The sequence below is a fragment of the Hyperolius riggenbachi genome, chromosome 1, assembly GCF_040937935.1.
Source record: "Hyperolius riggenbachi isolate aHypRig1 chromosome 1, aHypRig1.pri, whole genome shotgun sequence".
Lineage (NCBI taxonomy): Eukaryota > Metazoa > Chordata > Amphibia > Anura > Hyperoliidae > Hyperolius > Hyperolius riggenbachi.
This window is the reverse complement of record NC_090646.1, coordinates 372,255,526-372,272,351: the sequence shown is the minus strand read 5'-3', so window position 1 is coordinate 372,272,351 and position 16,826 is coordinate 372,255,526. Positions and strand designations below refer to the sequence as shown.

Here is a 16,826-nt window from a genome sequence, read left to right as displayed (position 1 = left end):
AAACTTCAAGGGTATGTAAACCTATTTAACAAGGCCATTTGTAATTTGTAATTCCACTTGTATTTGTTTTTGTTAACATTATAATTACAATAGGGTGATAAAACATGGCTTTGCCCAACCACTAACCATAAATGAAAGAGAACATTTTGAGCATGGTCAATCATATTTTCTACAAAAAAAAAAATCATAAACCAAATGGCCAATATTTCACAAATTCTGCCAGGGTATGTAAACATAAAGGACAACTGTTGAAAACTTTTTTTAATACTTTGTGGTATACATTATACTGAGTAAACTTTACCACTAGTTCTGCACCACATTACCGCTGTTGTGGCGTATTTGCGATTATCACCAATCGCAAACGTGCTGCATGCAGCGATTGCATAACGATTGTCATTCAATAGAATGAGAATCGCAAACTGCAATCGCTGACAAATTGCTGTAAAAAGTAATCCAAAATCAGGATCACAATCGCTAGACGAATGTGATAGCCTTTTTTCTCACACAGCTCACATATATACTTAACTGTGTTCCCCTCGCAGCATAAAGCAGAGTCAGAGGAGAGGGCTGATCAGAAGAGGTAACGGGTAGCTAGATGTGCTACAATATAACTAACAAAGGGGGTATGTATACAGTACACCACTCCTAGCTGACTGGCTTCTCTGTGTTATCCATGCTGGGCGAGAGGGGGAAACGCATTGATAAAGATATGTCTATGTGAGCAGTCAGAGAAGTGAAGACAATAAACACACATTTTTGGAAACTTTACCCCTTACCATCACCTGAATAAGAATCTTTTAGCTGGGTTATTCTAGACTATGCACTGAGGAGTTTATACCAACCCCCCTGTGCAGGAAAATAGTCCAGTCCTGCAGAGCCTACACTTTCTGTATCTGGAAGTGTCATGATATTATATCAGAGAGGCAGAGCTGTGTGAGAAAATAAATCGCTCCTAGTACTTGTGGTAAAGTGAGCGCCAACATACAGCGAAAAAAAAAAAAAGTTGCTCTAATCACTAGTTGTCCTTTAAAGGTAACCTTAACTGTGATAAAAAAAAAATCACTTACCTGTGGCTTCCCCAAGGCCCTTGCAGTTGTCCTGTGCCCTCGTTTGTCCTCTACGATCCTCTGTTCCCCGACTGCGAGTTAGTTTAGTTATCGGCATGGGCGTCCGCACATATAGCAAAATCGGGCATCTGCCCGACCCTGGCCGCCTGCTGCCCCCCCCCCGGCCACGTGCCCGTGGGGCCAGCAGCGCAGAGAAGAGGGAGAGCTATGTGCGGATAGCGGGGAAGGGCGGACGTCCCCCCCCCCCCCCCCCCCGTTCCCTCACCTTAGGAGACTCTCCCTCCCTCGCTCTCCCCTCCAGAGTCCGGAACGAAGTGTGCAGCGGCTGGGCAGCGGGCGGAACTTACCTCGTTTCGCTCCTGCGCCGGAAGTTCTGGTGCCGCACTCTGGTCTGGACCAGACCAGAGTAGCGGCTAATCCATCCGCCGCCTGCGAGGAGACGAGGTAAGGCCCAGCCGCTGCACACTTCGTTCCGGAGGGGAGAGCGAGGGAGGGAGAGCCCCCTAAGGTGAGGGAAGGGGGGGGGGGAGACGTCCGCCCTTCCCCACTGTCCGCACATAGCTCTCTCTTTTCTCTGCTCCCCTCCTGCTGGGGCACACCTGGCTACTTATTCTGGGGACATATACCCCTGCCTACATATACTGGGCACATATACCCCTGCCTACATATACTGGTCACTTATACCCCTGGCGACATATACTGGGACATATACCCCTGGCTATATATACTGGGCACATATACCCCTGCCTACATATACTGGGCACATATACCCCTGACTACATATACTGGGCACATATACCTCTGGCTACATATACTGGGGACATATACCTCTGGCTGCATATACTGGGCACATATACCCCTGCCTACATAAACTGGGCACATATACCCCTGCCTACATATACTGGGCACATATACCTCTGGCTACATATACTAGGGACATATACCCCTGCCTACATATACTGGGGACATATACCTCTGGCTACATATACTGGGCACATATACCCCTGGCTATATATACTGGGCACATATACCCCTGCCTACATATACTGGGACATATACCCCTGCCTACATATACTGGGCACATATATCCCTGACTACATATACTGGGGACATATACCCCTGCCTACATATACTGGGCACATATACCTCTGGCTATATATACTGGGGACATATACACCTGCCTACATATACTGGGGACATATACACCTGCCTCCATATACTGGGACATATACACCTGCCTACATATACTGGGACATATACACCTGCCTACATATACTGGGACATATACCCCTGCCTACATATACTGGGACATATACCCCTGCCTACATATACTGGGACATATACCCCTGGCTACATATAATGGGGACATATACCCCCTGGCTACATATACCCCCTGGCTACATATACTGGGGACATATACCCCCTGGCTACATATACTGGGGACATATACCCCCTGGCTACATATACTGGGGACATATACCCCCTGGCTACATATACTGGGGACATATACACCTGCCTACATATACTGGGACATATACACCTGCCTACATATACTGGGACATATACACCTGCCTACATATACTGGGACATATACACCTGCCTACATATACTGGGACATATACACCTGCCTACATATACTGGGACATATACACCTGCCTACATATACTGGGACATATACACCTGCCTACATATACTGGGACATATACACCTGCCTACATATACTGGGACATATACACCTGCCTACATATACTGGGACATATACCTCTGGCTACATATACTGGGGACATATACACCTGCCTATATATACTGGGCACATATCCCCTTGACTACATATACTGGGCACATATACCCCTGCCTACATATACTGGGCACATATACCTCTGGCTACATATACTGGGCACATATACCCTTGACTACATATACTGGGCACATATACCCCTGAATACATATACTGGGGTCATCTATACCCCTGGCTACATATACTGGGGACATATACCCCTGGCTACATATACTGGGGACATATACCCCTGGCTACATATACTGGGGACATATACCCCTTGCTACATATACTGGGGACATATACCCCTGACTACATATACTGGGCACATATACCCCTGCCCAGGGGTCTAGTGGACTCACTTGGAAAACCCCTGTACCGCGCATAGAAAAATGGGCATGGTCAAGCATACCGTGGGCGTGGTCATGGGTGGGGCCAAATGTACATGACCTTAGCAGTGATGTAAAAGGTCTGCCGAGGAAGTTTGAGCTCTGCCGTATTGTATCCCCCAAAAATAGATGTAATCTGACAGCATTTCACCAAAAAGACACATAATCTGGTAGAAGTTCCTCCAAAATACAGATAATATGGCAGTGGTTCCCCAAAATAGACAATGTGGCAGCAGCAGTTCCCCCAACATACGCATAATTTGGAAGCAGTTCCCCAAAATACGCGAAACCTGGCAGCGGAACACCCAAAATACACGTAACACCCAAAATACATATAATCTGGCAGCAGTGGTCCCCCAAACATACACAATATGGCAGCAGTTCCCCAAAATACACGTAATCTGGCAGCAGCCGTTCCCCTAACATACATATAATCTGGCAGCTGTTACCCAAAATACATAACAGCGGTTCCACAAAATGCAGCAGTTCCCCCAAAATAGGTACCCCCAGCATAGGTAGCCAGGTCTATAGGTGTCCCCAGTATAAGTAGCCATGAGTATAGTAGTCCCCAGTATATGTAGCCAGAGGTATAGTTGCCTAGTATATGTAGCCAGGGGTATATGTGCCCACTATATGTAGTCAGGGGTATATGTGCCCAGTATATATAGCCAGTGGGATATGTGCCCAGTATACTGTATATAGGCAGAGGTATATGTGCCCAGTATATGTAGCCAGTGGGATATGTGCCCAGTATATATAGGCGGGGTATATGTGCCCAGTATATATAGCCAGTGGGATATGTGCCCAGTATATATAGCCAGTGGGATATGTGCCCAGTATATATAGGCAGAGTTATATGTGCCCAGTATATGTAGCCAGTGGGATATGTGACCAGTATATATAGGCAGGGGTATATGTGCCCAGTATATATAGCCAGTGGGATATGTGCCCAGTATATATAGCCAGTGGGATATGTGCCCAGTATATGTAGCCAGTGGGATATGTGCCCAGTATATATAGCCAGTGGGATATGTGCCCAGTATATATAGGCAGAGGTATATGTGCCCAGTATATGTAGCCAGTGGGATATGTGCCCAGTATATGTAGCCAGTTGGATAAGTGCCCAGTATATGTAGCCAGTGGGATATGTGCCCAGTATATGTAGCCAATGGGATATGTGCCCAGTATATGTAGCCAGTGGGATATGTGCCCAGTATATATAGCCAGTGGGATATGTGCCCAGTATATATAGCCAGTGGTATATGTGCCCAGGGACATATACCCCTGCCTACATATACTGGGGACATATACCTCTGGCTACATATACTGGGCACATATACCCCTGGCTATATATACTGGGCACATATACCCCTGCCTACATATACTGGGACATATACCCCTGCCTACATATACTGGGCACATATATCCCTGACTACATATACTGGGGACATATACCCCTGCCTACATATACTGGGCACATATACCTCTGGCTATATATACTGGGACATATACACCTGCCTACATATACTGGGGACATATACACCTGCCTGCATATACTGGGACATATACACCTGCCTACATATACTGGGACATATACCCCTGCCTACATATACTGGGACATATACCCCTGCCTACATATACTGGGACATATACCCCTGCCTACATATACTGGGACATATACCCCTGGCTACATATAATGGGGACATATACCCCCTGGCTACATATACCCCCTGGCTACATATACTGGGGACATATACCCCCTGGCTACATATACTGGGGACATATACCCCCTGGCTACATATACTGGGGACATATACCCCCTGGCTACATATACTGGGGACATATACACCTGCCTACATATACTGGGACATATACACCTGCCTACATATACTGGGACATATACACCTGCCTACATATACTGGGACATATACACCTGCCTACATATACTGGGACATATACACCTGCCTACATATACTGGGACATATACACCTGCCTACATATACTGGGACATATACACCTGCCTACATATACTGGGACATATACACCTGCCTACATATACTGGGGACATATACCTCTGGCTACATATACTGGGGACATATACACCTGCCTATATATACTGGGCACATATCCCCTTGACTACATATACTGGGCACATATACCCCTGCCTACATATACTGGGCACATATACCTCTGGCTACATATACTGGGCACATATACCCTTGACTACATATACTGGGCACATATACCCCTGAATACATATACTGGGGTCATCTATACCCCTGGCTACATATACTGGGGACATATACCCCTGGCTACATATACTGGGGACATATACCCCTGGCTACATATACTGGGGACATATACCCCTTGCTACATATACTGGGGACATATACCCCTGACTACATATACTGGGCACATATACCCCTGCCCAGGGGTCTAGTGGACTCACTTGGAAAACCCCTGTACCGCGCATAGAAAAATGGGCATGGTCAAGCATACCGTGGGCGTGGTCATGGGTGGGGCCAAATGTACATGACCTTAGCAGTGATGTAAAAGGTCTGCCGAGGAAGTTTGAGCTCTGCCGTATTGTATCCCCCAAAAATAGATGTAATCTGACAGCATTTCACCAAAAAGACACATAATCTGGTAGAAGTTCCTCCAAAATACAGATAATATGGCAGTGGTTCCCCAAAATAGACAATGTGGCAGCAGCAGTTCTCCCAACATACGCATAATTTGGAAGCAGTTCCCCAAAATACGCGAAACCTGGCAGCGGAACACCCAAAATACACGTAACACCCAAAATACATATAATCTGGCAGCAGTGGTCCCCCAAACATACACAATATGGCAGCAGTTCCCCAAAATACACGTAATCTGGCAGCAGCCGTTCCCCTAACATACATATAATCTGGCAGCTGTTACCCAAAATACATAACAGCGGTTCCACAAAATGCAGCAGTTCCCCCAAAATAGGTACCCCCAGCATAGGTAGCCAGGTCTATAGGTGTCCCCAGTATAAGTAGCCATGAGTATAGTAGTCCCCAGTATATGTAGCCAGAGGTATAGTTGCCTAGTATATGTAGCCAGGGGTATATGTGCCCACTATATGTAGTCAGGGGTATATGTGCCCAGTATATATAGCCAGTGGGATATGTGCCCAGTATACTGTATATAGGCAGAGGTATATGTGCCCAGTATATGTAGCCAGTGGGATATGTGCCCAGTATATATAGGCGGGGTATATGTGCCCAGTATATATAGCCAGTGGGATATGTGCCCAGTATATATAGCCAGTGGGATATGTGCCCAGTATATATAGGCAGAGTTATATGTGCCCAGTATATGTAGCCAGTGGGATATGTGACCAGTATATATAGGCAGGGGTATATGTGCCCAGTATATATAGCCAGTGGGATATGTGCCCAGTATATATAGCCAGTGGGATATGTGCCCAGTATATATAGCCAGTGGGATATGTGCCCAGTATATATAGCCAGTGGGATATGTGCCCAGTATATATAGGCAGAGGTATATGTGCCCAGTATATGTAGCCAGTGGGATATGTGCCCAGTATATGTAGCCAGTTGGATAAGTGCCCAGTATATGTAGCCAGTGGGATATGTGCCCAGTATATGTAGCCAATGGGATATGTGCCCAGTATATGTAGCCAGTGGGATATGTGCCCAGTATATATAGCCAGTGGGATATGTGCCCAGTATATATAGCCAGTGGTATATGTGCCCAGTATATATAGCCAGTGGGATATGTGCCCAGTATATATAGCCAGTGGGATATGTGCCCAGTATATATAGGCAAAGGTATATGTGCCAGTATATGTAGCCAGTGGGATATGTCCCCAGTATATGCAAGCAGGGGTATATGTCCCCAGCTAGCCAGGTGTGCCCCCAGCAGGAGGGGAGCAGCGCAGAGAAGGCGAGCTATGGGGACAGCGGGGAAGGGCGGACGTCTCCCCCCCCCCCCTCCCCTTCGTGCTCCCCTTCCTGCCTCTCCCCTCCGGTGTTTTAAAGTGTCGGGCCGGCGGCAAAAGTGGGCGGAGACTTACCGCGTTCCAGTCGCAAGGGACGCTCCGCTCTGTGTGCAGCTAGTCTGGTCTTCTAGCCACACACAGAGCGGAGCGTCCCTTGCGGCTGGAAGAAGGCGGTAAGTCTCCGCCCACTTTCGCCGCCGGCCCAAAACTTGAAAACACCGGAGGGGAGAGGCAGGAAGGGGAGCACGAAGGTGAGGGGAGGGGGGGAGACGTCCGCCCTTCCCCACTGTCACCATAGCTTGCCTTCTCTGCGCTGCTCTCCTCCACACAAGCCAGGGTGGACGGCGTTCACTCTCTGGAAAAAGTAAGTGGACGCCGTCCACCCGCGTCCACGCAGGACTCGACCCCTGCCTACATATACTGGGCACACATACCTCTGGCTACATATATTGGACACATATACCCCTGCCTACATATACTGGGCAGATATACCCCTGGCTACCTGTTCTGGGGACATTTCTACCTCTGGCTATCAGTTCTGGGGACATCTATACCGCTGGCCACCTATTCTGGGGACATCTATAGACCTGGGGCTACCTATTTTTGGGGAACCACTGCTGTCAGATTGTGTATTTTGGGGAACTGCTGCCAGGTGAGAGGTGTCTACCATATTAAGGGGGCATTCTGTCTATTTATGTGACATGCTGTCTATTTATGTGCCTCATGACTGCTGAATTTGTCTTGTTGGGGGCCTCATGGTTACTGACTTTGTCTTGTTGGGGGCCTCATGATTTGTTGGGGGCCTCAAGATTGCTGAATTTGTCTTGTTGGGGGCCTCATGATTGCTGAATTTGTCTTGTTGGGGCCCTCATGATTGCTGAATTTGTCTTGTTGGGGGCCTCATGATTGCTGAGTTGGTCATGTTGGGGGCCTCATGATTGCTGAATTTGTCTTGATGGGGGGGCCTCATGATTGCTGAATTTGTCTTGTTGGGGGTCACATGATTGCTAACTGCGAGACTATGGAAAAAGCTGAATCCTCATCATATGAATAGCATTAAACCTGCTTTTTCCGCTTTTTAAAACAGAAAATGAAACTGGGAGGTTCTAAAAAAAAATGAATACATTTTTCAGAAGTAGGATGGATGAAATTGTTTATCTTCACAGTTCATTTTCAACTTGGATTTTCCATGTTCATGTATGAGTTAAAACGTTTGTATTTAGTTTAAATTGCTGTTGGCACTTTGTGATAGTAAAGTGACTTTGCAGTTTGGACACTCATTCCTCCAAAAGGTTCGCCACCACTGTCCTAATCTAATGTCCCACCATTGCTTAGTTCATGTAAACTTGTCTCCACCCACGACCACACCCACATTCTGGTTCATGACCACACCCATTTTTCGGCGCGCCGCATGACGTAGCTCCATTTTTTTGGCACAACACCACCCCTTTTTGCCCCCCCCCGAAACGCCCATGGTTATCGGGTGACTGACATTCGGCCTCTGTCCACGCGTCTCCTTGTACGCATTACCGAAATCAAGCGTGTCCTTCGCAGGTGCAGTCATAGAAATCTCGTACTGCGCCTGCGCAGGACGGACTTGACGATGTTAACCCATACAAGGAGACGCGCCGATGATAATGAAATTAACCCACGGCTGGGGAACGGAGGATCGTAGAGGACGTGCGAGGGCACAGGACACCTGCAGGGGGCTTAGGGAAGCCCCAAGTGAAACTTTTTTTTAATTTTTTTTTAATTTAATCACAGTTAAGGTTCCCTTTAACCACTTCCCGACCGCCCACTGCACAGGGGCGGCCGGAGAGTTGCTTCTTCCATGGACCGCCGCATGCACAGAGGCGGCGGTCCTTGTAGGGGCATGGGCGAAGCGATCGCGTCATCCATGACGCGATCCTCCACCGGGGACTGGCTCCGCCCACCTCGCGCTGTAACCCACCGGCCATTCGGAAGTGCCGGCGGGTTACTAGCACCCGGATCGCCGCATACAAAGTGTATAATACACTTTGTAATGTATACAAAGTGTATTATACAGGCTGCCTCCTGCCCTGGTGGTCCCAGTGTCCGAGGGACCACCAGGGCAGGCTGCAGCCACCCTAGTCTGCACCCAAGCACACTGATTTCCCCCCCCCTGCCCCCTGATCGCCCACAGCACCCCTCAGACCCCCCCCTGCCCACCCCCCAGACCACTGTTTGCACCCAATCACCCCCCTAATCACCCATCAATCACTCCCTGTCACTATCTGTCAACGCTATTTTTTTTTATTCCCTAAACTGCCCCCTGCTCCCTCCTGATCACCCCCCCACCCCTCAGATTCTCTCCAGACCCCCCCCCCCCTGTGTACTGTATGCATCTATCCCCCCTGATCACCTGCCAATCACCTGTCAATCACCCCCTGTCACTGACACCCATCAATCAGCCCCTAACCTGCCCCTTGCGGGCAATCTGATCACCCACCCACACCAATAGATCGCCCGCAGATCCGACGTCAGATCACCTCCCAAGTGAAGTGTTTACATCTGTTCTCTACCCTAAACACCCACTAATTGCCCATCAATCACCCATCAATCACCACCTGTCACTGTTACCCATCAGATCAGACCCTAATCTGCCTCTTGCGTGCACCCAATCACCCGCCTACACGCTCAGATTGCCCTCAGACCCCCCCCCCCCCCCTTATCAATTTGCCAGTGCAATATTTGCATCTGTTCTTCCCTGTAATAACCCACTGATCACCTGTCATTCACCTGTCAATCACCCATCAATCACCCCCTGTCACTGCCACCCATCAATCACCCCCTGTCACTGCCACCCATCAATCAGCCCCTAACCTGCCCCTTGCGGGCAATCTGATCACCCACCCACACCAATAGATCGCCCGCAGATCCGACGTCCGATCACCTCCCAAGTGCAGTGTTTACATCTGTTCTCTACCCTAAACACCCACTAATTACCCATCAATCACCCCCCTGTCACTGCTACCTATCAGATTAGACCCCTATCTGCCCTTAGGGCACTCAATCACCCGCCCACACCCTAAGAACGCCCTCAGACTCCAGCCCTGATCACCTCGCCAGTGCATTGCTTGCATCTATTCCCCCCTCTAATCACACCTTGAGACACCCATCAATCACCTCCTGTCACCCCCTAGCACACCTACCCATCAGATCAGGCCCTAATTTGCCCCGTGTGGGCTCCTGATCACTCGGCCAAACTCTCAATCTCCCTCAGACCCCCTTCCGATCACCCCCCCAGTGCATTGCTTGCATCTATTCCCCCCTCTAATCACCCCCTGAGACACCCATCAATCACCTCCTGTCACCCCCCTAGCACTCCTATCCATCAGATCAGGCCCAATACAACCTGTCATCTAAAAAGCCACCCTGCTTATGACCGGTTCCACAAAATTCGCCCTCTCATAGACCACCTGTCATCAAAATTTGCAGATGCTTATACCCCTGAACAGTCATTTTGAGACATTTGGTTTCCAGACTACTCGCGGTTTTGGGTCCGTAAAATGCCAGGGCGGTATAGGAACCCCACAAGTGACCCCATTTTAGAAAAAAAACACCCCAAGGTATTCTGTTAGGTGTATGACAAGTTCATAGAAGATTTTATTTTTTTGTCAAAAAGTTAGCGGAAATTGATTTTTATTGTTTTTTTTTTTCACAAAGTGTCATTTTTCACTAACTTGTGACAAAAAATAAAATCTTCTATGAACTCGCCATACACCTACCGGAATACCTTGGGGTGTCTTCTTTCTAAAATGGGGTCACTTGTGGGGTTCCTATACTGCCCTGGCATTTTAGGGGCCCTATACCGTGAGGAGTAGTCTAGAAAACAAATGCCTCAAAATGACCTGTGAATAGGACGTTGGGCCCCTTAGCGCACCTAGGCTGCAAAAAAGTGTCACACGTGGTACCGCCATACTCAAGAAAAGTAGTATAATGTGTTTTGGAGTGTAGTTTTACACATACCCATGCTGGGTGGGAGAAATCTCTCTGTAAATGGACAATTGTGTGTAAAAAAAAAATCAAGCAATTGCCATTTACAGAGATATTTCTCCCACCCAGCAATGGGTATGTGTAAAAATACACCCCAAAACACATTATACTACTTCTCCTGAGTACGGCGATACCACATGTGTGGCACTTTTTTGCACCCTAACTGCGCTAAGGGGCCCAAAGTCCAATGAGTACCTTTAGGATTTCACAGGTCATTTTTGTTTCAAGACTACTCCTCACGGTTTAGGGCCCCTAAAATGCCAGGGCAGTATAGGAACCCCACTAATGACCCCATTTTAGAAAGAAGACACCCCAAGGTATTTTGTTAGGAGTATGGTGAGTTCATAGAAGATTTTATTTTTTGTCACAAGTTAGCGGAAAATGACACTTTGTGAAAAAAAAACAATTAAAATCAATTTCCGTTAACTTGTGACAAAAAATAAAATCTTCTATGAACTCACCCTACTCCTAACGGAATACCTTGGGGTGTCTTCTTTTTAAAATTTGGTCATTAGTGGGGTTCCTATACTGCCCTGGCATTTTAGGGGCCCTAAACCGTGAGGAGTAGTCTTGAAACAAAAATGACCTGTGAAATCCTATAGGTACTCATTGGACTTTGGGCCCCTTAGCGCAGTTAGGGTGCAAAAAAGTGCCACACATGTGGTATCGCCGTACTCAGGAGAAGTAGTATAATGTGTTTTGGGGTGTATTTTTACACATACCCATGCTGAGTGGGAGAAATATCTCTGTAAATGGACAATTGTGTGTAAAAAAAAAAAAAAACCTCAAGCAATTGTCATTTACAGAGACATTTCTCCCACCCAGCATGGGTATGTGTAAAAATACACCCCAAAACACATTATACTACTTCTCCTGAGTACGGCAATACCACATGTGTGGAACTTTTTTGCAGCCTAACTGCGCTAAGGGGCCCAAAGTCCAATGAGCACTTTTAGGCTTTACAGGGGTGCTTACAAATTAGCACCCCCCCAAAATGCCAGGACAGTAAACACACCCCACAAATGACCCCATTTTGGACAGTAGACACTTCAAGGTATTCAGAGAGGGGCATGGTGAGTCTGTGGCAGATTTCATTTTTTTTGTCCCAAGTTAACAGAAATGGAATTTTTTTTTTTTTTTTTTTTTTTTCTTGTCACAAACTGTCATTTTCCGCTAACTTGTGACAAAAAATATCTTCTATGAACTCACTATGCCTCTCAGTGAATACTTTGGGATGTCTTCTTTCCAAAATGGGGTCATTTGGGGGGTATTTATACTATCCTGGAATTCTAGCCCCTCATGAAACATGACAGGGGGTCAGAAAAGTCAGAGATGCTTGAAAATGGGAAAATTCACTTTTTGCACCATAGTTTGTAAACGCTATAACTTTTACCCAAACCAATAAATATATGCTGAATGTGGTTTTTTTTTTAAACAAAAACATGTTTGTCCACATTTTTTGTGCTGCATGTATACAGAAATTTTACTTTATTTGAAAAATGTCAGCACAGAAAGTTAAAAAAATCATTTTTTTGACAAAATTCATGTCTTTTTTGATGAATATAATAAAAAGTAAAAATCGCAGCAGCAATCAAATAGCACCAAAAGAAAGTTTTATTAGTGACAAGAAAAGGAGCCAAAATTCATTTAGGTGGTAGGTTGTATGAGCGAGCAATAAACCGTGAAAGCTGCAGTGGTCTGAATGGAAAAAAAGTGCCTGGTCCTTAAGGGGGGTAAAGCCCACGGTCCTCAAGTGGTTAAATCCTAATACACAGTACAATTTTCCATCCGGGCGACAGGTGATCTGATAAGTTGCATCGTGTGTAGATGTCCAAATTGTTCCTGATTGATAATACGATCAATTTTGTGCTAATTACCCAAAATCAATTGCGTTATTGATCGGAATGTGATCGGGCTGGTCAGAAATTATCTGATCAATCCATCAATCTGAAGGAAAATTGTGCCATGTGTACCCAACTTAACCACCTGAGCGGTCTGGACGAGCTCAGCTCGTCCAACACCGCCGGAGGTCGCCGCTCAGGCCCTGCTGGGCCGATTTTCATCAAATAAAAAGCAGCACACGCAGCCGGCACTTTGCCAGCCGCGTGTGCTGCCTGATCGCCGCCGCTCTGCGGCGATCCGCCGCGAGCAGCGGCGAAAGAGGGTCCCCCCAGCCGCCTGAGCCCAGCGTAGCCGGAACAAAAAGTTCCGGCCAGCGCTAAGGGCTGGATCGGAGGCGGCTGACGTCAGGACGTCGGCTGACGTCGATGACGTCACTCCGCTCGTCGCTATGGCGACGATATAAGCAAAACAAGGAAGGCCGCTCATTGCGGCCTTCCTTGTTTATTCTGGGCGCCGGAGGCGATCGGAAGATCGCCTCCGGAGCGCCCTCTAGTGGGCTTTCATGCAGCCAACTTTCAGTTGGCTGCATGAAATAGTTTTTTTTTTATTTAAAAAAAACCCTCCCGCAGCCACCCTGGCGATTTAATCAGAACGCCAGGGTGGTTAAAAGCCCAACTATAAAGCTAATCTAAGATCATATTAATAGCCCTTTCACTTGGATGCAGAAAGCTTTAAAGTGTACCAGGGCTGAATGTAATAAAAATATTTATACATACCTGGGGCTTACTCCAGCCCCATCTGCTCGGATCGCTCCCACGCCACCGTCCTCTCCTGTCCGCAGCTACGGGAATCGGGTCCACTCACTTTCGTCAGTCGGCTCCAGTCTGATGTAAGAGAAGTGCGCTCTTTGCGTATCTCTCCAGCAGCTGATACGTAGAGGGCTCACTTCTCGTGCGCAGACTGGAGCTGACTGACGGCAGTGACAGGACCTGGTTCTCGAAGCTGCAGACAGCAGAGGACGGCAGCGTGGGAGCGAGCGATCCGAGCAGATGGGGCTGGAGGAAACCCCAGGTATGTATTAAATCTTTTTTTATAGTTTAGCTCTGAGTCCCTTTAAATTCACACAATTTTTATTCTTCCTCATGAAGTAATTAAAAAAAACTATTAAAAATCCCCTTTTGTATTACATGTGAGTTGGTGCAATAGTCTGATGGAGTTACTGTCTCTATAGGTGCGTACACACGCACTACAGAAGCCAACGACGGGTCCATCGGACCCTCCTGCTGGGCGGACTTTCAACAGACAGTAGTGCATGTGTACGCTGAGCGGATCGTTTAGGAACAGCCTTATCAGGCCGCCAACAGTGCGTACACACGCACTATTGTCTGCTGAAAGTCCGCCCAGCGGGAGGGTCCGAAGGACCCGTCGTTGGCTTCTGTAGTGCGTGTGTACGCACCTTATTGCCTCTAAAATATAAAGATTACACTCAAAGGCCTCAATTCACTAAGATCATGCTGGAGATAAGGCAAGAGAAAACTTACCTCCACATAAGAGAGAGTTATCTTATCTCTTCATTCCTTAAGTTACCTCCTCTGTAGTTAAGTTACCTCCTCTGTAGTTAAGTTACCTCCTCTGTAGTTAAGTTACCTCCTCTGTAGTTAAGTTACCTCCTCTGTAGTTAAGTTACCTCCTCTGTAGTTAAGTTACCTCCTCTGTAGTTAAGTTACCTCCTCTGTAGTTAAGTTACCTCCTCTGTAGTTAAGTTACCTCCTCTGTAGTTAAGTTACCTCCTCTGTAGTTAAGTTACCTCCTCTGTAGTTAAGTTACCTCCTCTGTAGTTAAGTTACCTCCTCTGTAGTTAAGTTACCTCCTCTGTAGTTAAGTTACCTCCTCTGTAGTTAAGTTACCTCCTCTGTAGTTAAGTTACCTCCTCTGTAGTTAAGTTACCTCCTCTGTAGTTAAGTTACCTCCTCTGTAGTTATTTTCACACACAGTTAATAAACAGCCTGTCTTTAACTCTGAAGTTCTTTTAAGGATTGAAGAGTTAACTTAAAGACAGAAGAGTTAACTTTAGGTTTGCCTGAGGTAAAATGTTTCCTGAATACTACATGCCTTATCACCATGGTAACAACTCTAGAAGAGTTATTAAAGACAGGAGATAAGCTTAGTGAATTGAGGCCAAAGCAAGTGTAGCCTCCTCTGCTTGAAGGATGAATCCAGCATCATCTTGCCTGTTGGGCCTTTTTATAATGAGAATGACTGGCATTACCTTGTGCTCTCATTGGTCTGTAAAAATTGTATGATGACCAAATCGTGATCAACAATTGTTGTTGTGACCTAATGTGTTGCCTTTTGATAATACTGAGGTTTAAAATAAGCTAATAATTCTCAGAAATGCAACAATCCATAGACACAATTTGGTATATTCAATAAGGTTAAGTTAAATAACCAGTGGCAACCAATCAAAATGCACCTTTCTCGGGTATCCTCTGTTACAATAGGCTACTTTGCTTTTCACATGACCATTGCTTTTTCTATGTGGTTTCTGAAGCCACTGAAGTAAGCTAAAGATTTTACTTTACTGGTTGGTGTTAATAAACTTAGAACGGGTATAACCCTTTGTGATCACTAAGCTATACATGCGAAGAGACCAGCCGACTTAGATATTTTGTCATTCATTAGAATTACTTTGTTAGCAATATTACATTTGTATTTTTATTCTTACAGATCATGATATGGAACCTTGACAATGATGATCCAGTAATTCACAGTCCTGTCAGGACGATAGAGTGTCATAAAGATGTCATTATCTCTATGTCATTCAATCTAGATGGAAGTCTTATGGCAACTTCTTGCAAAGACAGAAAAATTAGGTTAATTGACCCCCATAATGGGTGCATTCTACAGGTTTGTATGTTGTTGTTCTTTTAATTCCTCCTTATAAAGAAAATAATAAATATTGTGCTTATTAATTAAAAGAAAGGGTGCACTGATATTACCTATCGGTATTCATAGCAGGTGTTACTAACTGACAACATTGTGTAATCATATAGGAAAGCAAATTGGCAAAGTCGGCACTACAATGTGCATTATGTTATGTTTCACAGATCTTGTTCCCTGGAACGATTGCAGTGTGCTCTTAATGCAGATTAACATGGTAATCCATAATTACTTGTTAAAGTAAATCAAAGGGGGTTACTTAGATTTCTGACTTTTAGGCTACTTTCACATCAGGACGTTGCGGTTGATGCAACGTTAATGTCGCACAACGTGCCCGTAATGCAAAGCATTGTGCACTATAACTTGGACGTTATAGTGCATTCTTTAGCCCTGCATTTGGTGCGCCGTTTTCGTCGCACAGTGATGGAACGAAAACGGCGCATGCGTTACATAACAAAAAAAAATTACTGAGCATGAGCAACACAACTAACGCAGCAGATTCATTGTTAAATGCACAGCATGCAGCACTTTCTAATAACGCCTCACGGTACACACTAACACACCGTGTGCACTGTGAATGTCGCACAGACTTTGGTATTGCTGTGCGTTAGTCCGCGTTATAAAATTTTCCAACGTGCGACTTTAACGTCGCACTCTGAAAGAGCCCTTAGTCCTGTAAAATGCAGGTTATACTGTGACAATTCGCGCTACTAAACCTTGTTCCTTCCCACAGTACCATCTCTTATTAGGGCCCGTTTCCACTAGAGCGAATCTGCATGCGTTTCCTGCATGCAGATTCGCAT

The 16,826-nt window shown here is 46.2% G+C and overlaps 1 protein-coding gene across 1 annotated transcript in view; it reads left to right on the top strand.

Moving 5' to 3' along the window:
* The window catches only part of CORO2A (coronin 2A), a 213,097-nt gene that overhangs the window by 149,514 nt on the left and 46,757 nt on the right, over positions 1–16,826 (top strand). The window contains exon 5 of the mRNA XM_068271342.1: positions 15,811–15,990. Coding sequence (XP_068127443.1) covers positions 15,811–15,990 — 180 coding nt within the window. The remainder of the gene's footprint in view (positions 1–15,810; positions 15,991–16,826) is intronic.